The sequence below is a fragment of the Aplidium turbinatum genome, chromosome 5 (genome assembly GCF_918807975.1).
Source record: "Aplidium turbinatum chromosome 5, kaAplTurb1.1, whole genome shotgun sequence".
Classification (NCBI taxonomy): domain Eukaryota; kingdom Metazoa; phylum Chordata; class Ascidiacea; order Aplousobranchia; family Polyclinidae; genus Aplidium; species Aplidium turbinatum.
The window spans coordinates 26,433,338-26,460,611 of NC_137476.1; the positions used below are offsets into that span (position 1 = coordinate 26,433,338).

At 38.0% G+C, this 27,274-nt stretch overlaps 1 protein-coding gene across 1 annotated transcript in view; it reads left to right on the forward strand.

The window, feature by feature from the left end:
* Positions 1-2,593: 2,593 nt before the first annotated feature.
* Positions 2,594-27,274, forward strand: part of LOC145770028 (terminal uridylyltransferase 7-like) — a 33,913-nt gene continuing 9,232 nt past the window's right edge. Inside the window, exons 1-33 of the mRNA XM_082581612.1 lie at positions 2,594-2,930; positions 5,196-5,305; positions 6,013-6,297; positions 7,026-7,080; positions 7,546-7,580; positions 7,781-7,831; positions 7,966-8,064; positions 10,013-10,078; positions 10,717-10,818; positions 11,386-11,535; positions 12,686-12,816; positions 13,286-13,414; positions 14,149-14,317; positions 14,756-14,896; positions 15,753-15,919; positions 16,580-16,717; positions 18,426-18,573; positions 19,008-19,255; positions 20,043-20,165; positions 20,535-20,967; positions 21,413-21,494; positions 21,873-21,942; positions 22,128-22,165; positions 22,313-22,506; positions 22,594-22,784; positions 23,308-23,469; positions 23,662-23,865; positions 23,996-24,073; positions 24,370-24,516; positions 24,742-24,903; positions 25,386-25,515; positions 25,974-26,069; positions 26,890-27,010. Coding sequence (XP_082437738.1) covers positions 2,728-2,930; positions 5,196-5,305; positions 6,013-6,297; positions 7,026-7,080; positions 7,546-7,580; positions 7,781-7,831; positions 7,966-8,064; positions 10,013-10,078; positions 10,717-10,818; positions 11,386-11,535; positions 12,686-12,816; positions 13,286-13,414; positions 14,149-14,317; positions 14,756-14,896; positions 15,753-15,919; positions 16,580-16,717; positions 18,426-18,573; positions 19,008-19,255; positions 20,043-20,165; positions 20,535-20,967; positions 21,413-21,494; positions 21,873-21,942; positions 22,128-22,165; positions 22,313-22,506; positions 22,594-22,784; positions 23,308-23,469; positions 23,662-23,865; positions 23,996-24,073; positions 24,370-24,516; positions 24,742-24,903; positions 25,386-25,515; positions 25,974-26,069; positions 26,890-27,010 — 4,658 coding nt within the window. The 5' untranslated portion in view covers positions 2,594-2,727. The remainder of the gene's footprint in view (positions 2,931-5,195; positions 5,306-6,012; positions 6,298-7,025; positions 7,081-7,545; positions 7,581-7,780; positions 7,832-7,965; positions 8,065-10,012; positions 10,079-10,716; positions 10,819-11,385; positions 11,536-12,685; positions 12,817-13,285; positions 13,415-14,148; positions 14,318-14,755; positions 14,897-15,752; positions 15,920-16,579; positions 16,718-18,425; positions 18,574-19,007; positions 19,256-20,042; positions 20,166-20,534; positions 20,968-21,412; positions 21,495-21,872; positions 21,943-22,127; positions 22,166-22,312; positions 22,507-22,593; positions 22,785-23,307; positions 23,470-23,661; positions 23,866-23,995; positions 24,074-24,369; positions 24,517-24,741; positions 24,904-25,385; positions 25,516-25,973; positions 26,070-26,889; positions 27,011-27,274) is intronic.

Consider the following 27,274-nt stretch of genomic DNA (forward strand, 5'->3'; position numbering starts at 1 on the left):
GCTGCAGCACTTGCAAAAGTTTTCCTGAAATAACAGGGAAAAACGTGAATACCATCACCGGATTGCAACAATTATTACGTAAAACATACAATAACAGGACAATTTGATAATATATTATACTATAGAGAACAAAGATTAAGAAGTACGATACGATGATGTACTGTAAAAGTAGGTTATCCTTTGTATTGAGCACTTTAGTTACGCATGTATAATATACCGTATCCATGTAACAGTTGGTTTTTGACATTTTTTTTAAAGTGATGAAACGGTAAATTTTTTATTTCATGTGAAATGTCACTCCACACTTGCACACACAAGAAATAAAGTGTTTTTTTGCCCAAGTTTGTTTCAAACCTTGGAAGAAAAAATTTGGTTTTAGCCAGTTTTGGTTTTAGCCAGAAACCAGTTTTGCACTGATTTGAAATGTAGCCCAGAACACACTTTGGCAATTTGATTTGTAACAGCTAGGCTATCATTTCATAGCAATATAAAGTACCGTACATTTAGCCTAGAGTTTAAATTGAAAAAATTCCATCAGACTCCAGTTAGTGTTGGGCAATATATCAAATTTTCAATACGATACGATATCTTTTCAATATCGATATTTATTTCAATATCGTTTGATATTTTAACTATTATTATACAGCTCTAACTCGTAATCTGCAAACCCCTACAAAATCGTTGTCGAGGCCAAATGGCAAAAGTTGAAATTGCCTCGGCAATTGCTGTGAACGTTTATTACAAAAAAAATTGTATCAAAACATGTAAAACAAGAAGCGAAAAATATGCTCAAGTAGTCTATCCCGACCTCACTGTTTGATTTGTTGTGATGTAATAATACCAAAAGTAGCGATAAAGCGAACAACAATTTACTGTTACGGCAATTCACGTTAAATAACTTATAGGGAGAAAAAGTAAATTAGTTTTGGGTTGATTCAACGTTCGAGCCAGCACAAATTGATGTAATTTTCCCTGCGGGTTATATTGCGTAACAACAATGCTCAATAAGAAATTTACGTTTCTTTTACATTGATTTGACATCTAGCGATGTTGAATTATCATAAAATAGCGTTAATTGCTCAACCAAGTACCGGTAACAAATTAATAGCTCCCTGCGAGAAGATTTTCTCGAGTTACATATGCACTAATATAATTTCGACACCAATTGGGATGCTGCGAGCAACACAAAGTCTGATTGATGAAGAGCTAGATGTCAGAATCAGAATCATCAGATGCTGTATCGGAGGATGAGGTTGTCGTGTCATCACTGGATTCGGACACATCAAGAGGCTCATCGCTTGGCTGTAAAGCTTACACTGTCTTCGCCGTTCGCAATGAAGTATCCACTATTTGCGTCTTTCGTGCTTTGATACCCATCCACACGCCTCTTTCGCAGAGTTCCATCAGGGTGTTGGCTAAGGAACAAATCTATGACACTAATTTCGAAGACTGAGAAGTGAGAAACTCTTAATTAGAACAAAAATATCAAAAAGTACCGGTATCGTAGTATCGAGTATTTTTTCAAATATTGTATCGTTTTTGTTTTTTTTTCAATATCGCCCTACACTAACTCCAGTCATTGTTATAGATTTCTTTTATTTGGTTCTGTTAGTGAACCAACGACATGTCGTACAATTTGCCAAACAAAGATGGCAGTGAAAGAAGAAACGATTACCAAAGATGGCTGCCACCCAAATTCTTATGTTGGCAAAAACTGTGTATATATAGGTTGCAATGCAAATTGTGTGTAATGTAATCGCAAGCACGCTGGTTAGACTATGGAGATGTGCGATTGAGCAACGCATTTCAAGGACATTTCAGAAATTTCAAGGACTGCATTCAGTGGAACCAATTGAATGATATAGTTTACAAACAAAAGCGCTTTAACAATCAGAAACTTTGCTCTGTTAAATTCAGTGACTGGGCCTGTGTCAAGGGGGTCTTTAATTGTCGCTAACCTTGTATATACGGTGGAATTGATAGTTCTGAGGTTTTCTCAGCCTACATAGAATAGTTAGGCTAGGCTGCAGTTATGATTGTAAAAGGCTTTCATTGGGGCAGATAGAATTTTTTATTGATTAAAGGTAGCCTAATAAAGCTACAAAAATGATGCTTGAATTTTTAGACCTTACCGGTACCTTAAAAAAAACCTCATAGCTATCAATTCAACTGACAAGATTTGCGACATTTAAAGACGCCCTGTGTCAATGGTTCAAAAAGCCTTCATAAGTACATGTATGCAGAACTGTCAGGCTTAAGCTCTCAATGAAGCTTTGTCAGTTCCAGAACAAAGATTTCCACAAGCAATCAATAGAATGAGATAGACAAGAAAGCTTATCTTTGTATTCTTCTTTTAGAAGTTTTGGTATGGTTTTAATTGTACTTCTAAGATATGATGATATTGGACAGTAAACTAACCTTTTTAATGCCGATTAAGCTGTTTATTTTTCAATCACCTAAATGTTTTGTGTATACAAATGTATATTTTATACCAAAATCGTTTATACAAACCTATCACTAATTAGCTACAAATCAATACTGTATAGAGTAGACTATCATATATTGAATTGTAGATATATATATTGCAGTTTACTTAGTGTGCATTTTTTCAGTTTTTGCAGTTAATTCTTATTAAGCTAGGCAGGGAATTGGATATTTGTTAAATTTCTGTTTCATTCCAAATTATAACATAATTTGTACCACTAATGTTCCACCAAAAGGACCTGGATGGAAAAGAAAGGTGATAAAAATAGATTACAACAGGATGATCCAAGTATTATCCATTGTACTAGTGGTGTTGTGACCTCCAAGCAACCACACAGTTATCGACCAAAGTCTTCATCTAAAAAAAGTGATGAAGTTCTTCCACGGGAAAAGATAAAACCGACCACTTCACCACCTAAAACTGTGCCAGGCCCTAAAAATTCCAGGTATGTTAGGCAGGTTTTGATGTTCAATCATTATTTTTAATCCTGCAATAGCTAAATGTCACTTAAACACTAAAGGGAAAACATCCATGTTTTGTTGCTTATCTTTTTCTAGACCTGCTATGTTTTGCAAAACTATATTGTTTTTACGTTATAATGATCAGAAGTAGAAACAAACGTAACTAATATGATATGCCTATCACATCAGTGTTCATAGGCGCCGACTCCGGAGGGGCGGCGCCCCCCCGTGAATTTAGCTCGGGGTGGCTGCCCCCCGCAAATTATTTTAAAAAAATCCTAAAGCAAATGTTTCTAAGTTCAGATTTGCGTTAGTTTGACCTTCATTGCGGATCGATCTCAATTAAAAGATCTACTTGTTGCAACAAGAGCGCTGCTCCTAAGATAACAAAAGAAACAGAAGTATGGTAGCTGATAAACGCCAGCATGGTGCCGTTGAAGCATAGTAACAATGATTGAAAAACGTTTTTCTTGATTTCTTCCGCTTTGTTTTTTCTTGGGAGTGTCAATAACGAGGTGCAGTTTGCTCAGTTTAGTATCTACGCGTATTAAGAGCTAAAGTTCAACGTGACCAGCATGTAATTCGAAGTAGCCTGCAGGCCTCGAAATTCGTTTTTGTTGACGGCGGACAAACGTGTCCGGTCTGAGCAGCTATCTCGGCGGACAAATCAAGTCTCACGGCGGACACACCAGTTTTAGCCGTCGATGGTCATGCTTAATCACTTTATCTTGATAATAATTCTTCGCCATTTCAGAACTATAACTACGGTTTTAGAAGGCTTTTTAAAAAATCAGTAAAGTCACTCTGAAAGGCTTTCATCAGACCAACGATTTGCGCTTGAAGAGTCAAAGCGCCGTGTAGCTGGTCAATACGTCACATATATAACTGATTAACTTCCACCGAACGAGGTCGTGTGGCTTATTGCGTCACAATACTCTGGGCAGGAGTCGCAAAATTTCTACACTAACGCTACTATTTTCTGCTGTGCAAAGTTTCAATAGGCTTTTTTCTTTAAGTTTAATTTTGCGTGTCATGTGAGCGAAAGTGAATTTTCCTTCCAAGGGTATTTTCTTACTGTAATACCAAAACTTAACAAATTTTGTTGCATCTTGCTGTAATAGCCTACTCGTATAATCGAATTTAGTAACCAACCTTGCCGTATCATTATTACTCGGAGATCAAAGCCAGACATTGTGACGTAAAACTTGAACTAAATTGCGCGTGATTAGTGTAGAAGTACTTGTACTCCTATCGATTCTTATGTTACGCTGATTCAATGTCATCAGTCGTTGAAGCAGCGTAAAAATCGAAAGTTTTCCTCCTTGAATGGAAGCTAAAGGATACAGTATTCACATTTTCTAGATGTGCGCTGGAAAATATATTATTGCAACAATTGTTCGTACTATGCAATGACGATTTGTATCGCTAGTTTCTGTGTTATTTCTCGGCGCACAAATATGACCGATCTAGATGGTACTTCCCGCGGACATCACATGCTGTGACGGCGGACATGTCCGCCGTGAATTTCGAGGCCTGAGCCTACATTATAAAGCTTGGCGATATACAATGGCAGATAGACGCAAACAAACATCAATGCTGACAAACAAACATCAGCATTTTGAATGTAAGCAATCAGTCGGCTAGAAAGTTTGCCCCCCCGGCAATTTTCAAAACCCGGCGCCTATGTCAGTGTTACCTGTTAAGGTTTTCTATGTTGTAAATGTTCAAATTAAATGTTGTTAAATATATTTTTTAAAGAAGCTTTGTGGTCATCATTATATTAAAAAATTGTCAAACATTTTGCAAGGCTTTGTGGTGGGTGTAGAATTGATTTGAAGTTGATACAGACTAAACTGAAGCCATGCATGTGAAGCAGAAGCCAACTAAATGATACATTTAAACAACCATCAGATTGTATTTTATTGTCATATCCAGGCTTATGCTCTGCACTCGACTGTCTTAGATTTAGATTAAGTGAACAAGAAGGCAAGGAAGTCAGTCTTTACGTCTTCTTTTGAAGGATGATATTAATTGTGTAGCCTTGCTAACAACATAGGCTAGTCGTTTTACCAATATGAATCATGTGGCACCACTCAGCCAAGAAGATGGCAAGGTATTGCTGCACTGGTATGAAGTCCATCGCTTTCAGTTGCATTGCCAAGTCTAGTGGTGATAATCAAATTATTTTGCTTATTAATATTTTACCATTATTTGTATTGCATTTATCTGTAGTTTACTTTTGCTCACAGTGTCAATCGAAAGACCACCCACAGTCACGTCAACAGTCCAAAATATGCCAACAGTTTGTCACCAAATTTTCATTATCAACAGCAAGCTTCCTTGCAATCTAAACAACAAGGTATCTTTATTGCTAGTATGTTTTGTTTCAAGCAAGACATTAAACATTTGGTTGTTTAGTTCACAAACATACTGATTACTGATAGTTATGTATTTTAATAAACTGCACAAATGTAATAGCTATATAACTGTATAAATGAGGCTGGTGTTGCGTGTGTAACAAGGCTCATACTTTTGATAAACTGTGTAGTTGTGTACATTTACATAAATAATGCAGTTGCCTTGCTGAAATGGGGACTTGTATTGTAGTAAAAGTTACAATGTTATGTTGCACTGAGTACATTTTTTATTCTGCATTAGAAGAAACTTAGGAAAGTAAAAGAATACTGTAGGATAGTTAAAAGTTACAAGAAAAGTGTATGAAAAGTTTCATTTTATGCATAGTTATTGGTTGGTTAAGCATAGGGTAGCATGAATCTTAATTCTGTAGAATTTTGGCAACACTGCAGTTAAGGAACAGGCTGTTTTGTGACTGCGTCAGTGATGTGTTTTCTATTCCACATTGTTTCTTAATTTTCTATGTCCTTTCCAAAAATAAAAGCTACAGATATTGACTCAACTATCACCGAGTATGCTTTTACAGTACTGTACTTTAGTTTTTTTCTTTAAATGTTAAGGTGTATGTTGTATAATATGTACGAAGTAAATTACTTTTACTATTGCTCTACCTTTGTCATGGGACCAGACCTTTAACAGGAACTTTTTCAGGATCTTACTTGCAGTCAAGTGGAGCAAAAGCTACTTCTCCACATAAGAATTTATCAACAAATGACAGATTGGACAAAAGGCGTGCACAATCTGATTCAGGTTCTAACTTTAAAGCGAGCACTCCAGTTGGAAGTTCAGTTCACGGAATGCCAGCAGCCAATTTTAGGAATTCTAAGCATCAAGGATTCAAGGGAACTCATAGACAACCTGTTGCGCTTCAAAAACTTTTACCAAATGATCAAGTTTCTGATAAAGGATTTTTAAGGAAGCAAAAGAAAAACCCAGGTTGGTACATCTTGAAATTTTGTTTAAAGTTGGTTTGTAGAGCTACAATCCAACAGAAAAATAAACTTTGTAATAAAACTAGTCCGAAGTGATGTCATTAACTTTCATGATTGTACAACTTCCATTTTCTTTCAGCACCAGGAAAAGAACTGCAGGAATCAAAAAATCGTTATTTTGATACAAAATACAATTGAACAAATGGGGCCAAATTTATAATTTTTTAGTAAATAAAGTCACCATCAAAGCAACCATAACCGGTTGTTTCTTTACTGAGATTTTCAGGATTTTTGTAGCATATTCATCTGTTAGTTTTATTCACAGCTTTATATCCTTTCCATACTTTTGTCACACAGTAACCTATGCATAATTGCATAATCTTGTGCAATTCTCAATTGTCTTGTGAAATTAGATTTTCACATATTTATTCTTTCTGTACCACATGAAATGCTCCTTAATGTTATTTGCAACTTACAGTATGTGGGTTTTTATATGTTGTTACTGTGAGTGGGTGCTTGTATGTCATACTGCTGAGACATTGCTTCTATTGTATATGCTGTGCGAGGATTTTTAGTAAAAGCATGAAAGTGATAAAAGTGTTGTATTAGGCTGCTCTATGCTTATGTAATTAGTTCTATACGGTGATAATGTGTTTATGATTTTTGTAATACATGTATACAATATACATATAATGTTTAAATTGAATACAAAAAATCCGAGTGATTTTGCAGATACTAAAACGTCGAAAGAATCTGTCCCTTCAAAAAGCTTAGACAACGTTTCAAGGTATATAAGTGCCAAAATAAAACTTTGTTATTAAACTTTTCATCAATTCTTCTTGTGATTTCACTGATGATCCAATAGGATGCGTAGAGTGATAAAATATTTAAAACCAAGTAGACAGTATCACACTAAATCAGAAAAATCGATTTATAAATAAATTAAAATAAATTGATTGTTCTGACTCAGTGTGATACTGTCTAGTGTCTACTTTTTTTTATACAATATATGTGTGATTGGTGTTTTTAGAACTATTTTAATTTCGATAAAAAAAGACTATATGATAAAGTATTTGGTGCAGTTAACATAATGTTATATACTTGTTCAATTTAGCGCTTTGTTTAGTTGACGTTCTGTAACTGTGAAACAAATTTTGGCATAAAAAAATTTTGAGTACTGTAATCTTTTGACTTTGTTGAATTTGTGTATATTCTTAGTGCAGTGTAACTCGAAACATTTTCATTGTTGCAGAAGTAGAAAAGGAAATTTGGACTTAAAATCAAAAGGTAAGCTTCTGATTACTCATCACTTACAAAAAGCAGAACCAGGTGCTGCAACATATCTTTCAAGGCAATGACGTCATATTCTTCAAGGCAATGACGTCATATCCTTCAAGGCAATGACGTCATATGCTTCAAGGCAATGACGTTATTGATTTAAATTCAGCAAAAGCTATTGCAAGCCTTAATTTTTTTTCTGGCTTCAGGTGTTGTCAGTCCAAGAGCAGACAAAGGAAGCAATAAAGATATTAATCCAGGTATACTAGTGTATAGTCTACACAATCAACATTATGCATTGTCACTTTTTGAACTTTTGATAAGTATATCTTGTTGTTTATTTTCAAGCCTTGTTAATAATATTACATAGCTGCACATTTTTATCTATTTTTAGGCCACACCGTTGCTAAAAATTCACTGGGCCATAAAAAGACCAAAACAGGCCCAATAAGTTCTACTCCATCCAAACCCATTGCTGATGACAAGAAGTCAGGTAAATTTCAATTTTGCTGTGAAAAGAAATGTAATGTATGATACAATACGGAATACCCTTAATAGCTTTGGTCTTTTTCATGTAGTAATACGTAGTACGCGAGTTTTGGTTGTTGATTTAAATTTCATACAAATACACATGATGTTCTACAACATACTTTTGTTTAATCTGGGGTAGTTGTATTCCTATACATAAAGTTCTTCACTCCTTGATTAAAATAACTTTAACAGTTGACACCGACAACACTCATGCTTCTAACTAAACAGATACCAGTGCTGCCGTTGTCTAAGTAATACCATTTTTTTTTTTTTTATTGTAGAATGGTATTGGTAACCCTGCTTAATACGGGGATCTGAATCTCGAAACTGAAAGGTTTTTCTATCCCGTAACGTTGATTCACAAAACTAAGATAGTAGATGCGACAGCCCGCTAAGTTGGCCTATAAGTAAAAAGTGATATAATTTATAAAAAGAGTCAATGTCAACCTGAAGAAACATTCTATATATACTTGTAACAAACAACTTAGCAATTGTAGCTACTCAAATTCCTCTCAGAGGAGGAATTTCTCTCTGGTTGTTGTGAGCAGTTTACTTTAGTGAGTATTGAGGATTTGTTACAGACAAGTGTCACTAGATATGAGAAACAAAAAATAAATTATTGACATCTATTTAACTTTGATAGAAGTTCGAGATTTAATTTTGCTATACCTCAACAGCGCCTCAACACCTACCATACTTTCATCACCTAAAAAGAGGACATGTTTCGTAAGCATGTAAAATGCCAAGTTGCCAACTATTGGTTACGATTGAAGAATGTTTTACATCTTTTTGGATAAATTTCTGTCTATGCAGCAAACGACCTAAAAGACAAAATAAACTTATTTGTCAGATTCAACCCATAAATATTTTGCTGCTTTCTTAGCTTTTTTCAATAAGGAAGGATCAACTTTCGAGATCATAAAATTGATAATACAAAATATAATTGAAATTTTGCACACCTGTTAAGATGCTGAAATCGGACTCAACTTATCTCTTTGCTTGCGCCGTATCGAGACAGCAAATTAGTTGGTTTTTACATTGATTCAACGTTTACCACTCGTTAACTGTCTGATTACACGTTTTTAACCTAATTTTTCACTGCTTCTACTGCTTCCCCTAAGCAACAAAACCTTTTATAACAATACGAATTACGAGTCATCAAAAGGTGAAAAAAATCTTTAAAAGTTTCAGTCAGACACTAGCAGTAGCGCTACTTAAAATCTGTAAACTGTAACAAGTCAGGCGCGTCTCCAGATGGACATGATGTAGCCTATGATCCCCATAAGCAATACATTCAACATCAAAGTCAATAAGCCATTTTCTTAAACAAGGATACTTCTACCACAGCTCACAGAAAACAGTCTTTTTCTGTTTGATATTATTGCTTAGCCTTATTTAGCTTTTGTGAAAAAGTTTCATAAAAATAACATTCTGTTGAAAATATGAGCAAAAAAATTTGAGCATTTTCGAGTGTCCTCAGAGGACAATTCATTTTCCTTGACAAAGGAGGACAAATCCGTATGGTGGCCCTACTCAACACCACAAAAACAAAATGGTAGGAGGACGTATGGTATCCCTGCTCAACAATACCAAAAATACCCAAGTCTCGCGTGATTTGCGTTGACATCATTCCGCCACCGCGGCATTCAGGTATGGTGACATACAGATCGCGTCATTCGTCATAATGTTGTCATCGCGTCATAATATCGTGCACCTATAAAACCCACAATTCTCTCCTATCAACTCACGCAGAAAAGGTTGCTGAGGATACGTCGTTTCAACGTCGCTAGACGTTCATTAAGAGCCACTGTTGCTGTCTAGCTATGTATTTTTACTCGGAGGGTTGTTGTTTTGGTTGCAATCCACTGTCCACATCACTTGACCCTAAAATTCACAACTTCCATATGCAGAAAAAAATTCACAGCGAAAGAACACAAAGAAACGTGGTGCAACCTCAGCTGTGACGTCATCATCAGGTAGCACAGGTTTTGTTTGTTTTTTCCAATGTCATTGGTCAGTTCATTTGTTAATGATTTGCGGCAGTCACAAAGAAGTAATCAGGATTTTTTAAATTTATATTTTCTGGTCAATATCAACTAACGTTGTGTTGATGTAGTGTTGACCATCCCAGAAGTCAAATTCTGTCATTTTTATATTGATTCAACGTCTGCAGAAGTTGAATCAATGTAAAAGTGACAAATTTTGTTGTCTTGGTGGGCATTGTGTAAAAGTTTACGAATCTTAGAAAGTGCCTGTGAAATCAAGAGTGATTTTTTTTAGACTTGCAAAGCAAACTTTTTATCACAGCGATCCCACGCATTTTGCCAATAAATAAATAAAAACACAATGCGATGGCAAAATATTTATTTGACGTAATCGTGACATGTTTGCATTTTGCAATGTTTAATTTAAACTTTAGTGGCTTGAAGAGGAAAGAATGAGCAAAGCTCGTCCAGCCAGCAAAAGTTTTCAATGTCGTTGTCGTTGAAAATGTCGTTGAAACGACATAAAAAGGATTTTTGCTTGGTCAGAGTCTGGTTTCAAAGCTTTGACTCTTCTGGCAACTCTTATTATTATTTATTATTATTATAACTCTTCTGTTATTACGTTGTAGAATCTGTTGCAACTTCAAAATCTACACAATCTTCTGAAACCAGAGTTGTTGGCAAACAGATTCTAGACAAAGTCAACGGAAAATCAAAACCTTCACATAGTCGTGAGTGATTCAAATGTTTGTATTGTTGATATGCATATTTCATATCTGCAAAGCTGTATACCGGTACGTGTATACTAATGTGACGGCGCCATCGTACTGCGTAGTTCCTGCAGTACACAACAAGGCCTCGCTCGGCTCATATTTGGGATCTTCTAGTAGTTGAAACGGGTTCTTCAGGGTGACCCAAAAAGATGCGTACCCATGAAAATTTCAATTGTGACTTTGATTGAAAAGCTATTTATTTCAAATTACAACCACACATTATTCAGTTTATGGAAGACCATTGACCAGAGTTTCAGCTTTTTCTTTCAATTTTTAGTCAATTTATGGCTTTCCCAAGATGTGTTCCAAATGTGAAAAAATCGAATAAAACATGGGTACGCATCTTTTTGGGTCACCCTGTATTTGAATACGAATCTTTTAAAGGTTTCACCAAGGCAATGTTTGATAGATCAAGCGAAATCAGGTTAAATCCAAAATAAAATTCAATGATTGTGCTGTCGGTCCAATTCCCAAGCCTTTGAATAAACTCTACCGACAGCATGTACTTACAAGTAACTTACTCAGCTGTGGAATCCCAAGATAAGTCTTCTGCCCCATCACCAATGGTGCAAAACATGGAAGAAGGAAAACAGAAACTGATCGACGAAATATTATCGAGCAAGATTTCTTCTCCGAAACCAAAGAACGGAGAATCCAACAACGAAAGCGGACAAGGTATTGCATTTTGTTTTAAACTTTCTTTTCTTAAATCTCGCATCAAAGTCAATTTCGTAACTTAGCTGTGCACACTCGAAAGATAGCTATTAAAATGTATCAACTTTGATGGTACTTAATTAACAAACTGCCACTGATTTTCTTCGTTAAGCAATCCTAGTTTTATGTTTGTCATCCTAGAGTGCCAAGTCATTAAGCACTTAAGCAATAAACTGGACACTTACAAGCAGCGTTGGATGAAGCTACGCTGATCTGGTTTTCTGGCTTTCTGCCACGTGATCTAAAGATTGAAAACTCTGATTATAAAAAACAAGAGTTTTTATTTTAAATGTAGGCTACCAATTTGTTTGATGACTATCAAGCAAGGTAGGTGCCGCGTGACTTGTTGCTTGTGGTATTTTGTTGTCAATTTATTTCAATTGTTTCGTCGCCAAGAAGTGACTTTGTCTTGGTTTACAAGCACTAGATCCAAATAAAATTAAGACGGTATTCTACCAGCCATTAAATTTCTAAGTTAAGCTGATAAATAATACATCTCTGCTGCTTGTTGAAGGAGACCATAGAAATCAGAACGGAGCATAAATATCATCATACATTTCAACCTAACCCACTAGCCTGTTTCCACCAAGACATGCTTGTATGCATTCCAATCATGATCTCACGGGCGTCGGGATTTTCTGCTCAACCATGCACTCTTGGGAATGGCGCTTTTTCTGCGAGTGTAACGCTGAGGAACATATCACAAGCCATATCATCCACGACTGCATCATCCTCCATTCACCAAATGCAGAGGGAGGTCTGCGTGCCTTTCATGACGAAACTAGACTGGCTGCTCTTCAGTAGCTATTCAGAGTAATCCGAGAAGTGTAGCCAATCTGGTAGGGGAAAGAATACTCTCGCATTAAACGTGTTAAAAGTTTGCGAAAGCTTGATCAAGCTCAGATTAACGTACTTTCATATGAAATGAAATGCAAGACATGATAACAGGCGGCACGAATCTTTCAAGCCGACTTCAGTTTGAACACATTGTATTAAGCAGTGTTTGCTACCGTATATTTCAGACTTGGCAATTCAATGATATGGCCTCGAAACAGCTGATAATATTTCAACTTCCTAACATAAGCTTCATTGTTGCTGCTACTTCTTGCAGTTGAACAATGCATAGGAACAAAGCAATCTCTTCCATCAAACGATGCGAAAGAATCGGAAAGATTGGTAAAGCTTGGACTTGAACAAGCCGCAGAACGCCTGAAGAAGGATTTTATAGTGTTGATGAAAAAGGTAATTCTCTTTCACTGACTTTTGTGTTAAGCTGACTTTCGACTCCTTAACCGATTTGACTTGTGGAATTATACAAGTTTTTCTACAGCAGCTGAGTACTTTCAGTCTGAAAAAGCTAGATTAACTTTAAAAGGGCGAAAATCAATCGATTAAGATTCTGCCTTTTTGGATCCCTTTATTCAAAATTCTGTAATTGCGATATATTTCTCACATTTACGTAGGTCTCAAAATAAAATATCCGTTACCGTTTTCTTTTGCCTATTCTTTACAGCAAGAGTCGTCCTTTTTACATTTACAGACTTTAAATCAATGTAAAAAGACAAATTTGGCAATCATCGGGACAGTTTTAGTTTGATATGACTGTACGAGACTACATTTCTCTCACGACATCTAAAAATCGACCTAATCAAAGCAACTCCTGAAGCAATTTACACGATAATAACTTGTCTTTTTGTTTCACTTCATGTAGAAATCTGAGCATTTTCCGAATGCGAAGTTTTACTGCAAAGCGTGCAACTATCACCTTGATAGTGTTCCTTTTGCGCATCGTCATATCAAGGACAAACGTCATCGGAAAGCGATGAAGGAACGTCAACAGGTACGGGTTGTCGTATGAGAATTAGGAGACGGCTCTGTGTTTCAACATTAAAGAAATACATGCCTATGTCTTTCAAGATGCTGTATTTAGGATCACTTGGTGCATATGTGTTCAAAAGGATAAAATGAAAATTTACCTATGAAAGAAATGGCGGCGCTAAGCTTGGTTCATTCATTTTGAAGTTGACGAAAAAAAGCCTCTCCTGTTACTAGTCTTTTCATCCATTGTCTCACCTTTACAGAATGCTGTTCATACTGTACATTGATACGTTTTTGTTGACAGTGCCCATGAACACAAGAGTGGATATTTAAATTGTGTCATTTCAAGTTGTTTGCGTGTTTCTCTGTTGAAGAATGAGAAGAACAACGATTTGACGCTATTTAACAAATTCATTCACAGAGTTGATACATTATACACCGCAATATAATTTGTTTAATGGAAAGGCTAAGCTTATCTGGCTTGGTGTTTGTTCCCCTCCACAGTTTCTCTACTTGTACCTTTATTTTTTTTGTTCACTTTGTGAAGGCGAATCTATTGCTGTGTTTGCTGTTTTGATCTTCTATGGCAGAAAATATACTTTTGTTGTTAAAAGATTGTTTTCTCTATATTTTGCTTTTGTCGTTAGTTTGCCCATCTTCTATTAACTACATGAGAATTTTTAGCGAACTATACTGGTGTTTCTCTGTGCCTGCTTTTCAATTCTTTCAAGAACAGTTTTCCTTTCAATTTTGCAGAATGAGCTGATGAGAAATTTGGAAAAGCCTCCTTCCGATGCCGTGAAAGCTCTAGATGATCTGCTCCAGGAAAAGATTCTTCAGGGATTGATCCTGGATGAAGAGGATCTCGAGAGACGGCAGAAGGTTGTGGAAAAGCTTAACCAGATCATCAAAAAGGAACTTCCAAGTAAGTTTACGCATGACCTTTCATGTCAAAATGCACTGTTTTGTGGCAGCATAGCCGAGAATGTCTGCGCCCCGTTCGAGGATGTCAGTTCGACACCTCTCCAGAGCTCACAACTGTGTCTCGGCAAGCCACCAACGGCATGCCAAAAGAATGGGAGCAACTGGCTCGATGGCTATATGTTCCCTCGCTGATTTCTGTTGTTTTGCATCTGTAATGGCAATGTACTGTATGTTGTGGCAATGGGTACTATCAGGTATCAGCTTTTAAGTTCGTATTATTGTATGCATGCATCCGATATTTCCCATGCCATATCAATGTACATTGCAATGTACATCTAATTAACAAGTGCTTTTTTTCTATTGATACATATGTACGGCGTACGCTCACTAAAAAGGAAAATACAAGTTTTGTAAAATCTTTAATACTTTATTGCTGCAGAATGTAGCGTCACCATCTACGGTTCGTCCTACAGCGGATTCGGCTTCAAAGGCAGTGACGTCAATGTGGATTTGCAGCACTCAGGCGACATCAAGCCACCGGCCGCACTTCTCAGTGTTCTGGATTTGGTGATGCACTGCGGTTTGTTAAACCTCTTGTTCTCTTTGTTTCTGGCTTTACAATGCTATTTTTGTATCATGTGCCTTTCCTTGGAGATCAGATAAACATTGGGTTAGCCTGTAAATCACATAAATTCATTTGAATTTAATCTACTCTTGGATCCCCTAATGCTGCAGGGTAATGTCTTAACATTTCTCTCCAAAATGATACGGACGGGCTTAAGCTACAGAGCTTAGGTTTTATTCGCTTGCAAATGCTTGAAGTATTTGCTTTTCAAGCAGCTGTTATTCTAAGTAGTTCGGTGTGACCAACTGTTGTGAACAGGAAATGTTTTGGAAAATTGCATAACATGTTTAGTGTTTGTCACAAGATATGTGGGCTTGTATCAACGAGTCAATTATTGTGCGCAGTTGCACATGCATTGTAGTTTCAAACTCTTGGCACTGTATCAGGCTCAAATCTTAGTAAACTTATTTTAAAATATGTATTCACAAGTCGTGCTGGTATAATCTTATGGATCCTTCACTTTCAAATGTGGAGCGGGGTGTAACGACAATTTGTCATCCCGACAATTCATCGAACGAACATGGACTTAAATTGAAACGACATTTTGTGTCAATATTGCAGAAGAAAGCTGCATAAAAGCATGCCCTTTACCTGATAGTTGGTTGACCTATCTTGGATAAAATCTCGTTTCAGTGAAGTATGTAACAAAAATTGTTCACGATAGGGTTTATCTCACTTTGAAAGCTCGCACTTTATGTTACAGCTTTTTTAATTGAAGAACTTCAACGTTCATTGTAAACGTACTGACTTTTTGCGTTGACATTGACACTGAGCAGGATTACAAGAGTAAAACGACTCTCTTTCTTTGCAGATGCATATTCAAAAGTACAGCCTGATCTTTGCGCTAAAGTCCCAAAAATAAACTTCATTGACAATGAGAGTTCGCTTTGCATGGAATTGAGCACCGGCAATGAATTTGCGTCTTACACAACCAGGCTGCTTCGAGTCTACGCTCTCTTGGACCCAAGAGTAGTCCAGGTAGAATTAAATTGTATCCAGCAAACAATATTTGTCCTTTTTGCATTGATTCACCGTCTGCAGACGTTGTATCAATGTTAAAAAGCATACTTGTTATATCTGTAACTTGTTTACTGTTATGTTTTGTTTTCAAAGATTAAGTTTTTGTACAAAGCTTATTTTACTACTATGCTTGAGGATAATGGTTGAAGGGCATGAAATCCAATGTGTTTTAGTTGGGAAATAAGTTTTTCATGATCCATTACGGTTTTCGAAGAAGGCCGAAGATGTGTTTGATGAATAGTCAGCCGCGGCAATGGTTAAACAGCCAGCTATAAAGAAAACTGCAAAACTTGTCTTGATCTCAAGCTTGAAGCTCATCCGGTTTTGAATAACTTTCCCAATTCTCATGTTGCAAACGATTTTTTTTTTTTCTGAAAAGCATTTTGTAGTTTTCTAATTTCCGTTTGCTCCTGGTTGTCTTCGTCCAATATTCACCCGTTATGTTCAAGTATAGCGCAAAGCTGGTACTTTGTGTAAGTGCAAAGCAATTCATTTACCACATGCCAGTGCCCGTCTTTTAGTTAGTACTTCACATCAACGCTATGCGTACCTGAATCCCAGGCGGTAGAGCTATCCCTCGCTGATAGATAACCCCCAGATTTTAATGTTTATTTGCAGTTGTCGATGGTTTTAAGAACTTGGGCTCAAATGTGCAAGTTGGATCAGCAGCAGGAAGGGTCCTTGCCCCGGCATGCTTATGTTCTAATGGTCATCTTTTTCATGCAAGTCCATGACTACTTACCTGTGTTGCATGAGGTAAGGAAGCATTCATTTGTTATGTTTGGCTCATCTATTAAATGATATGAGATGTTCTACTGGTGCAAATTAAGCTAAACTATCACAAGATGTATACAGTGACAATCTGCTTTTATTCCGACGTTTCGTCAATCAGACACGACTGACTTCTTCAGGGGGCTAGACCAGGTAGTGACTACCCGTCTAGCATGGCAAAACACAGGACATGTTGCTGAAAACAACTAAACATGCAAAATGAAAATTCAACTTCTGGACAAAAACTTATCGCGCGCAAAGTTTGAAATAAGTTAGAAAAAAAGGGGGACTTAATTGCGATCAACAAGAAACTTAAATAACAACAAGATAGGAGAGTGAACGGCATGAGTCATGAATCGAGTTTTTTACGCACTACTGCCCAGTTTTACAATCAGCATGAAACCAATTTAAAAAAAACGTCAAATCAGCACTTACAATAGTTTTTTGTAGATAGCGGGAAAAGAGATGCCATCATTGCAATTCATTACATGAGGCTTTTGATTGATGAACCAACTTTCAGAAAACATTCGCTTTTTATAATCACTTTCAACTTTTAGAATTTTAGAATTGCTCCAAGTTATTTTATGATCTGAAGTTATGGCATGCATGCAAGGAGCGGAATGTTCAGGGCGTTGATATTTGAAAGCTCTTTTGTGTTCATTAATGCGAGATTTGAGATCTCGTTTTGTTTGGCCAACATAAATTAAATTGCAATCATCACAAGAAACTTGGTACACCAAACCTGAGATTTCGCTTTGATTCAAGGGGTCTTTTAAAGATGGCAAAAATTTACTTATTGTCAAGAAGAAGTTGAAGTTGAATTTTCATTTTGCATGTTTAGTTGTTTTCAGCAATATGTCCTGTGTTTTGCCATGCTAGACAGGTAGTCACTACCTGGTCTAGCCCCCTGAAGAAGTCAGTCGTGTCTGATTGACGAAACGTCGGAATAAAAGCAGATTATTTCTGTATACATCTTGTGATAGTTTAGCTTAATTTGCACCAGTAGAACATCTCATATCATTTAATTTAATGCCTGGTGAACAGCCTCATTCAATTTGGCTCATCTATATTAAACTTTGTTGCAATAATGTTAGTGATACCGGTAGTCGTTGGAAGCGGGGTGCCACACAATAACTTCTGTGATACCACACAAAATACTGTGTGTTGTAAATACGTTTAACCACCTACTACGTAACAGACCACAAGCAATGAAGATTTGTTTCAACGAAAAACTTGATCAAAACTTTTTGCACTTATTTCCAGATGTTGCTCAGCTGCATCCTTAGGCAAAACCTAATGCCTCAGTAACTTGTGTTAATATATTGGAAAAGTTTGTGTTACTGATAAATTAATAGCTAGTTCATCATCGGCGTATGAGCAGATCTTTCCAGGCTAGATTGGAGGGCAGGAAATCATCAGCTACTCAACAGTCTCGTCGTCCAGGACCCTCAGACCATGCGCACTGTGTGGAGGCCGGTGGGTTAGGCAGTGGTGGACGACATGGTCTGCGGTCTGTTCATTGGCACCACACTCGCATTCTGATGAAGGAGCCAGGCCCCACTTGTGCATTTCCGAACGAAAGCGGCCGACGCCAGTTCGCAGGCGGTTAAGCCTGACCCACCCCAGCCTTGCGAGGGACATCCCTGTTGGACTGTTGTAAACATTGCTGCAAACTTTCGTCTTACTGATGCAGATGATCACAGAATGGGACATGGCTGAGATCCTTAACTCTCCGAGTGGATGTGGAAGGCTAGAAGGAAAGGGAAAGGATCTTTGGTACTTTCCGTCTATTCATGATGAAAAAGGAAAGAAAAATGACATAAAAACTGAAGACGACACCGGTAAAAGTTGATGCTCACTTCTAACTTTAAATAAGTTTCAACGGAAAAATCTACGAATATATTTCGAAAATTCACTGGAACTTTTTAAACGTTGCAGACAAATAGCCTTTATTTGGCATTTTAAAATCGTCTAAGACTTCAAGTGTTACATTATTGTGGTTCAAATTTGCTATGATTCTCCGAGTAAAGGAAATTGCAAGGATTTCGTATCTCAGCAAAATGTGTGCAAAGTAAAATATTCTGTGGCTGATGGTTGTTCCTGCCCAAAGTAATTTTTCTGAATCTGCCCCAATTAGTTAATGCGTATTTGCATTTCTACCATCTAGAGTAGGCGACTCAAGCAGCTGTCATGATCGTGTGTTGTGAAACCAAATACAAGTTACAACATAAGGCTGTCTGCAAATACCTTTTACAAGTAGCCACTGTCATCTTAGACTCCGAAAGCGAACTGGATATCAGCGTGCTGTCGTTTCAAGATGAAGTTATTGACTTAACTGTGCTCTCAAGTCCTGACTACGATTCCCTGATCAATGAAAAGACGTCGAAGAATCACTCTCGTTTGCGAACCGCTGACAAGCCGATAGCGCTGTGCGAGAAGTGTAGCCTTGGCGACAAAACTCCGGGTGATCTTTGGCTTGAGTTGCTCAAGTTCTATGCGATTGAATATCCGATTGAAGAACAGGTTAGCGAGTTATGGCGTTATAAGTACTTAGCTTACTGCGTCATTTCGAGGGTTGGTTATTTGTTGGTTGGATATTGTTTGCGCTTGTTGCGTGTGTTGTAAAAAATCTTAACGAGATACAGCAATGGTGAAAAGAACTTTGGAGGCTTTATCACCTTAATTTTCATACCTCCAGACTATCTCCTTGTTGTGCCAACCACGTAATCATTTGTCGATCTATATTTTACGCGATTGAATGTACTGGTACAAAATAAGGCTTGAGTGGTATGACGCACGACCAACATTTTCGTTTGTCGAGTTTGCAACGTAGTTAAGCCGAATGAACTCTTGACTATGCAGTCCTGTTTCTACACTTGTTTCTGCTTTGCAAACTCGCCATTCTGCTTTGTTTTGAGAGGCTGCCACAAACACCTACTATCCTCTGAATTGTTTGCGCCGTCGACACGCACAACATGTTGTGAGTGCAGTAAAACCGTCACAACTTGCACATGCTTGAATTTTTTTGAATAGATTTTCTAAATGCGGCTTTGCCGTGCTAGTTATATAAGTACTGGAGTTACGCTATTAGCGCTTTTTATTATTTTATTACCTATTTGGCATGGGTCAGGTTCATTCACCTTTTCCTCAAATTTTTCTTACTCTACTTTTTCCTTTCGATTTTCTTCCATCTTTTTCTTCATTTACCTTTACCGTTTTTCGCCGTCGCTTTCTTCATCTTTTCTTCATGTCCTTCTCCACTCCTCTCTGTGTTTGATAAAGACTTAACTGTTGATTGTGCAACGCCCAGATCATTGACATCCGATCGTCCACCTGGCTTTCTCGCGAAGACAAGAACTGGGGAAAGAAGCGGATTGCCATCATCGACCCCTTCACGTCCAAGCGTAACCTTTGCAGGTCACTCAATACTCAGGTACATGCTAAAAAGAATTTCTGTGATATCATGTGGGAAGGGATATGAGCACATACAAAAACGTTTCTCTGCAATCGACCGTAGCAAGACTTGACAGCGACAGACACATGTATCGGCCATGAGGCTAAACTTATCAGTATCGCACCACTAATTCATGCTACAGAGCTCTCGACCGTTGCTTTTGCCAGTCAATTGAAATCTTACCTTTGTGAAACGAAGTCATCCAAAGCAGCAAACAAAAATATTAATAGCTGTAGGAGTGCAAGGTACAACAAGTACATGAAGTACTTCCCATCATTTTTTGATGTAAATTTACTTTATTTTTCTCGTCTACTTCACGTTAAAGTATTAAATTTTTTTCACTTGCAGGGTATATTCACTTATTTTATGGCACGGCTCAGAGCCGCTGCTATTTATTTTTACAACCCCTCAAAGAGGAACAACAAGGCTTCGATCAGCAAAACTGTGACATCGTCAACATCTTCTGTTAAGAAACCCTCCGATTGTGACAAGGACATTGGTATGACGTCAGAAAATTCGACTTCAGATTCCTCAAGCAAATCCCCCACCACTGTTACCACCGACACCGAAGAGACTAGTTTTACAGACAAATTCGCCAGCCGTTTATCTGACACTGTGCTTGAGAAAGTCTTGAGTCATTTTGAAGATGCTGCGATGGAAGAGGAATCAGGAAGCCAATCATCAATCTTAGATGCTTGCTTAAACCTACATCAGTTGGCGGATCGCGTTGTTGGAGATGTTATGGAAGATTTATTGAAAACCAACATTTCTATGAAACCGGGTATGCTTCTGTTGCAACCAAATCATATTTATTTATTCATTTCCTGTCGGGTACATCAGCTGAAGGTTTTGTTGCAGTTAATATTTCAAATTATTTGACTCCATATTCAGCTTGCCAAGCACTTGAATAGGTTTAACGGTAACTAGCCGGATTTAAAGCGCTTGGTAACATTTTTACCAGTTTAACTTGGCCTGTTTTTTTGCTCTACCACCAGAAAATACTTTCTATGGTAACACAAACTCAGAATATCCTTAAGAGTTAATAGAATGTTTTTCTCAAGCATTTTTAGACCACCCTTCAACTTGACACCCGCCATCCCCTCCCGACCGCATCCTGGACGTTGTTCTGTCTTGAGTTAGGACAATGCAAACTGTCACAGACAGAAGTCTCCAGTTATTATAGAATGACCCTAAAACACGTACTACCAAGTCTCTTACGGTTTCAGGTTCAGTGTCATCAACTGCTGCCCGGATAGCGAAGGAGATAACAGAGGAGGCCATTACGGAGATATCTTCCCTTCTCAGCAAGTATGTGTTTTACTCGACTGGCTTTTTTGAGATAATGAACTAACGAGTGATAATGAGCTTAAATAAAAATGCGCAGGTAACGTATTTTTGTGTGTAGATTTAACGTCTTAATATATAAAGGACGAATTTTTACGGGAAGGGATGTGTGTTGTATTTTCTACTGCTAGTTCAGTGTTAAAAACATGTTTTATTGGAACAATTTTGCATTTTTGTGCGTGGTGACAGCAGTTCTAAAAGTGCATTCAGACATTCTTTTCCGACATCGGTTTTGCTTTTTCACTTACGTGGCATAGCCAAGATTTTGACTTCTTGGACATTGCGATTCAAGTGAGTTAGTGGCACTAAAGAAAACTTTTGTATGAATCTATTGTTGTTTAGGACCCATGTTTCTACTCCAACTGAAGAAAAGATCTTAAGCTCACACAGAGAAAAGTCTTCATCAAACCAGGTATTTTTAGATTCGGTGTAACTTATATGCTCTTGAATTATTTCGCAGTGCAACAGGGGCGAAGTTAGATTTTTTAAGCTGTATTGAAGGACTTTTTTTTAAAGCAAACTGCATTTTTCCATTCGTTTTACGTTAAATCTGTAGTAAATTACTTCACAAATTAATCCAACATTTCCATTTCCTAGGCAGCCTCTCCTGCTTCATCTGACTGTGGCGAACAAGTGTAAGTAAAATTGTTTATTTTTGCATAAACAGTTAAGCTTTATTATTAAATTTTACAGCTTTGGTAAATAAAAAAGCAAAAAAGATTATAAAAAAATGAACCGGTTCAAACCAGTGTAGTCCAGTATAAGAATATTGTTCATTCCAGATTCGTGTACGAGTTTAACCTCAACGTCATAACCAACGGGATCTTTCCTGTCAAGGTTTGCAGCTTGTGCAAGCGGGAGGGCCACGCGAGGGCTAACTGCCCCGACGAGGTGAAAGCCCACAATATCACACCCCTGGAACCCCTGTCTAAACAACTCCATAAAGCTCTGGATCGAATTTGTCTGGAGATATACAGTAAGCAGTCAGTTGCCCGTTTTTGCGATTACCATCAGTTTTAAACCTTTTAAAACTATTTCATTCACTTTCTATTACGTGACACAGACCACTACGCCCCTACTAAGCACGAAGTACGTGATCGTGACGACATCTGCAATTCGCTTGCGTCATACCTACAGAAAAACTACAATTCTGACACAATCATGACGTTGTTCGGCTCCTCCCGGAACGGCTTTGGATTTAAGGAGAGCGACTTGGACATCTGCATGACTTTCAAGGGAGACAGCACAGGGGAGGTAAAGTACCGTACATCGTGAATGAAACTTGCTAGGACGTTGTATGCACAATGCTAAACTGTTTTCATCGCAGAGCGCTCCTGAATACTCTTTCAGAGAAAAACTAGCTATACGTCTAGAATACGTGCCCAAAGTATGGTCCCGCCTGGGCCTATATCCTACTTTTTATATTACTTGACATGAAGCCTTTGCTGCTGTTGGCAGATTTTTTTTGAATTTTTGTAGTCGAAGTAACCCAAACATAACGGACTTTTGAAACACAAAACGTAGCCTCATTTCAGCCTACAAGTGTAACAAGTCAGAAGTCGCTGCATTAATTTTATTTACTGTGCTTTAGCTTACCAATCACGCTTTAACCAAACGTATAAATCGACCCACCAAAATATGTAAATAATGAAATCCAGCCCGACCTGCACTTGCAAAACATTTGTCACCCTCTTCTAGAAGAGTGTCTCAGCTTATTTTGCTCCAGACCCTCGTAAAATGAAAACAGCTGAAAGTCTAAGAAATGCTTTGCTTTCAGGGATTGGATTTTGTACGCATCATAGAAGATGTGGCAAAACAACTCCGAAGGAACCCATTCCTGTTCCACATCCTCCCCATCACCACCGCAAAAGTTCCAATCGTCAAATTCCAACACAAGCATTTCCCTTTGGAAGGGGACATTAGTCTTTACAATTCGCTTGTAAGTTGATTAGATACACGGTGGAATTAAAGTTTGCGCGCTCCAACTTCTATTAAGTGCTTATAACGGCTCCAACTAGCACATCAGTTCTTTACATTAATTCAACGTCTGCAGACGTTAAATTATAGTAAAGAACTGATTTGCTTATGACGAAACAACATCCATTGTAAACCTAATCGAACTTCACCGCAGGCGCAGAGGAACTCTTCGATGCTTCTCTGCTACTCTCAGATTGACAGCCGATGCAAAATGTTAGGCTACGTCATGAAGTGCTTTGTGAAGCTTTGCAACATCGGGGATGCCTCAAGGGGTTCTTTGTCTTCCTATGCGTACACCCTCATGGCCATCTTTTACCTCCAGCAGAAGAAAGTTCCAGTGTTGCCAGTTCTACAAGAGGTAATAGAAGCCGTCTTCATTCAAATGAAGGTTTTGGTTTAAATGTAATTGCATCGTTTTGAAAATAATAAGGAACGTTTTTTTTTGTCATGGCTGCTTTCATCTTTTACCCGTTTGTTATGCCTTGCAGCTCCATGAGGGCAAAGAGAAACCTGTAGTTGACATCGACGGATGGAATTCTTGGTTTTTCAATGACATCAACAACCTGGTACGACATTTTAAAGCAAACTCTCTGAAATTTTTGACGTTTTGTAAAATGCATTTCGAATCGTTTTTGTATCAACCCTTCTGTCTTCAAACTAATCTACTTCGAAAAAGTTCAAACTAATCCAGTTTGAACTAATCTAGTTTAGTTTAGAACTAATCTAGTTTAGAAAAAGTTCAAACTAATCTACTTCAAACTAATCTACTTAGAAAAAAAAACATGAACAAAATGAACCTGACTGCTTTCAACCTACGAGGTACATCAACTTTAAAATATAACTTGTCTCTGTTTCAACTCAGCATAAAGTTTGGAGCGGATGGGGCAAAAACAAGGAGACGATCGGGGAGCTGTGGCTCGGTTTGTTGAGGTTTTACGTGGAGGAGTGGGACTTCAAGCGGCACGTCATTTGTATACGACAGAAGAAACTACTCACCTCGTTTGAAAAGGTTCAAGTTTTTTCTTGTTGTAAATTTAGAATTGTTTGTGAATTCTTTCAAACCTTTTGATTTATTGATGTGGAATTATGTTGCTTTTGTCAATAATTGTTGTATGGGTCAATGATAGCTAAAGTTATCCAGTCGTTTTCATCGCGACAAAAAGAGTCATCGCTTTTCTTATCTATGAAGTAATAAAACTTCAATAAATCATCCTCATGGTGCCATCTCTTCCAGGAGTGGACGTCTAAGTGTATCTCCATCGAAGATCCGTTCGACTTAAATCACAATCTTGCCGCTGGAGTTTCCCTCAAGATGACGAACTTCATCATCCGTGTCTTTGTAAAGGCAAGGGAGCACTTCGGCACGTGGCCCATGTTCGACATCAGAAACGAAGCGGTTTGTATTTATCTTGTGTCTTAGTGATCAACGATCAGACGTTTGCTAAGCGTTCAGTTCAGCAGATCATAGCCCTAGAGGGGCCGAATCTTGAGAAAAATCAAGGGCTAAGGTCGAAGGGGCGCCACTCTGCAAACGACGGTATGTTTTATAGTGTCTTGTCAAATACACAGCCACAAGCTCTTGGGCGGTTTCGAACCGGGCCCTTTCAATCGTCAAACCAGGGCTCTCACCACTCGGCTATGTAGCCAACTCTAACCGTAGAATGGTGAAAATAGTTTTAATTGAAAACGAAACCTAAGTGGTGAATCGGCCGGTATTTACATCGATTTTACGTTCACATATGGCAGCAAATTGTTCACTGTGCCTTTCCAGTTCCTTTTGTACTTTTACATTGATTCAATGCGACATATGAAAATATCCATTCAACATTTTGTCTTGTTATATTGTTTCAACAATTGCACTTCACCCTCTTCTTCCAGGCATACTTTTTTGATCCGCTCATCCTCATGGATGGAGAAGATGCTCCTAATGATCGATGTTGCAAACTCTGTGGAAAGATCGGACACTTCGTCAGAGATTGCCCGAAGAATAAACGACGCAAAGCGAAAGGTATTCTCCCTGTTATCTTAACACTTGACGGCTTTCCCTCAACTGGTGTGAAAGAAATTATTATTATATTAACGCTTGACGAAGGTAGCACCTCCAACTGTAAGATTGATTTCATCGTCATTATCTTGATAGTTTTGACTTGACTTGGTACTTTAGTGGAAGATACACTTTTTAATAGTCAGAAAATCCAAGCAAACTACAGTCTCTAGATTCACGTAACTCGCAACTTTATGATTTTCTACTTTTCTTGAAGAAACGAATTGTAGCGCAGTAGCCTACTCTCGTCGCATAAGTTTAAAATGGCGTCGCAATGAGGCTTCAAAAGTGATGAAAAAGTTTATTATTTGTTAACGAGCTTCGAATATTCAGATTACTTTTGCGTTACATTCATCATCGTAGCCTTGCCCTGGCTATCGATTCTCTTCCACAAGTATTGTCACCAATTTTTCTGTCGCCAGATTCGACCGCCGAGCCAAATGACAACTATCGATGCTTCGGTTGCGGTGAGGTTGGTCACATTAAGAGGGACTGCCCCGAAGCGATGAAGAGAGAAGGTTAGTTTTGAAGCCCTGGCCTTTTCTTTCGTCATCAGAATACCAATGTGTGCTAGGTTTGAAAAGTAACTTTACTAAAAGTTTTGCACTACAGTAGATATGTAAGTTGGGGCTTGACCATGTGTTAATTCCAAAGCTGTGTACTATACACTTTTGGAAACCAGGTTCTCAGAAAGTGCTTAGTTCAAACATGCCTAATACCTTGACGAACATTAACAAAGACATAGTTTTTTTACTTTGGCTTTTACGACATGCTTTTCAGTCTAACTCCAGGACACTAAACGTTTCTTTAATTTATTTATGATATCTTGCAGATATATGATTTCAGCATTATGTTTACATGTTGGATTATGTCTATATGATGCGCTTCGGTAATTTAGTGCATTCCACAAGCCCTAGTTTCATCTGGCTTCTCATGCGCAATACTCTGGGTGCAAACTGATCTTTCCAAAACCCAATACCGCACAACCAACCGCACTTGTACAATTGATTGCAATAACCCACCAGCGGTTGTAAGGTTTCTTTTTGTCCACTGTTGGAGAGCGCGAACGACTGTCCCTAAAACAGGGCCGGATTTAGCTGATGGAGGGCCCGGGGCACTTTTAGATCAGGGGACCCCCTTGCAAGTAGCATTAATCCAGCACTGCACAGCATTTTGCAGAAGCTTCAAAGGCTGAAAGAAAAAATAAAAATAACACAACATCACATTTTTTCCACGTCGGAGGGCTCTTCAAAAGGGAGGCCCGGGACACCTGCACCCTCTGCCCCCCCCCCCCCCCTAAATCCGGGTCTGCCCTAAAGTTTTTTTTTTGTACTGCAGACGACCACGGACAATCTGCGAAGAACCAGAATCTTAAAAACTCGCCACGAAAACGTAAAGCGGAGAACGGCGCAAACACACCAGGCTCCCCATCGAAACCCTCAGACGAGAGAAAGAAGCAGTATGTTCTTTCCCGATTTAGCTTTGCTTGTTACTTCCCAATTGCTATGGTTAACATGTATTGCTATGGTTAACATATAACATGCAAACGACGCTTAGATTTTAAACGTTATAAGCCGTTGCAATTATTGTTTGTTAATTTGCTTTTGAATTCAGAAGGTCTTCAAGAACGTATCAGGCTTTTCTAATGAAGCCTGCCTCGACAGAAAGGCTTGTCAAAGTTAGAAAAAATTGATTTATTGTTGTTAAAGTTGTCTCTTATAAT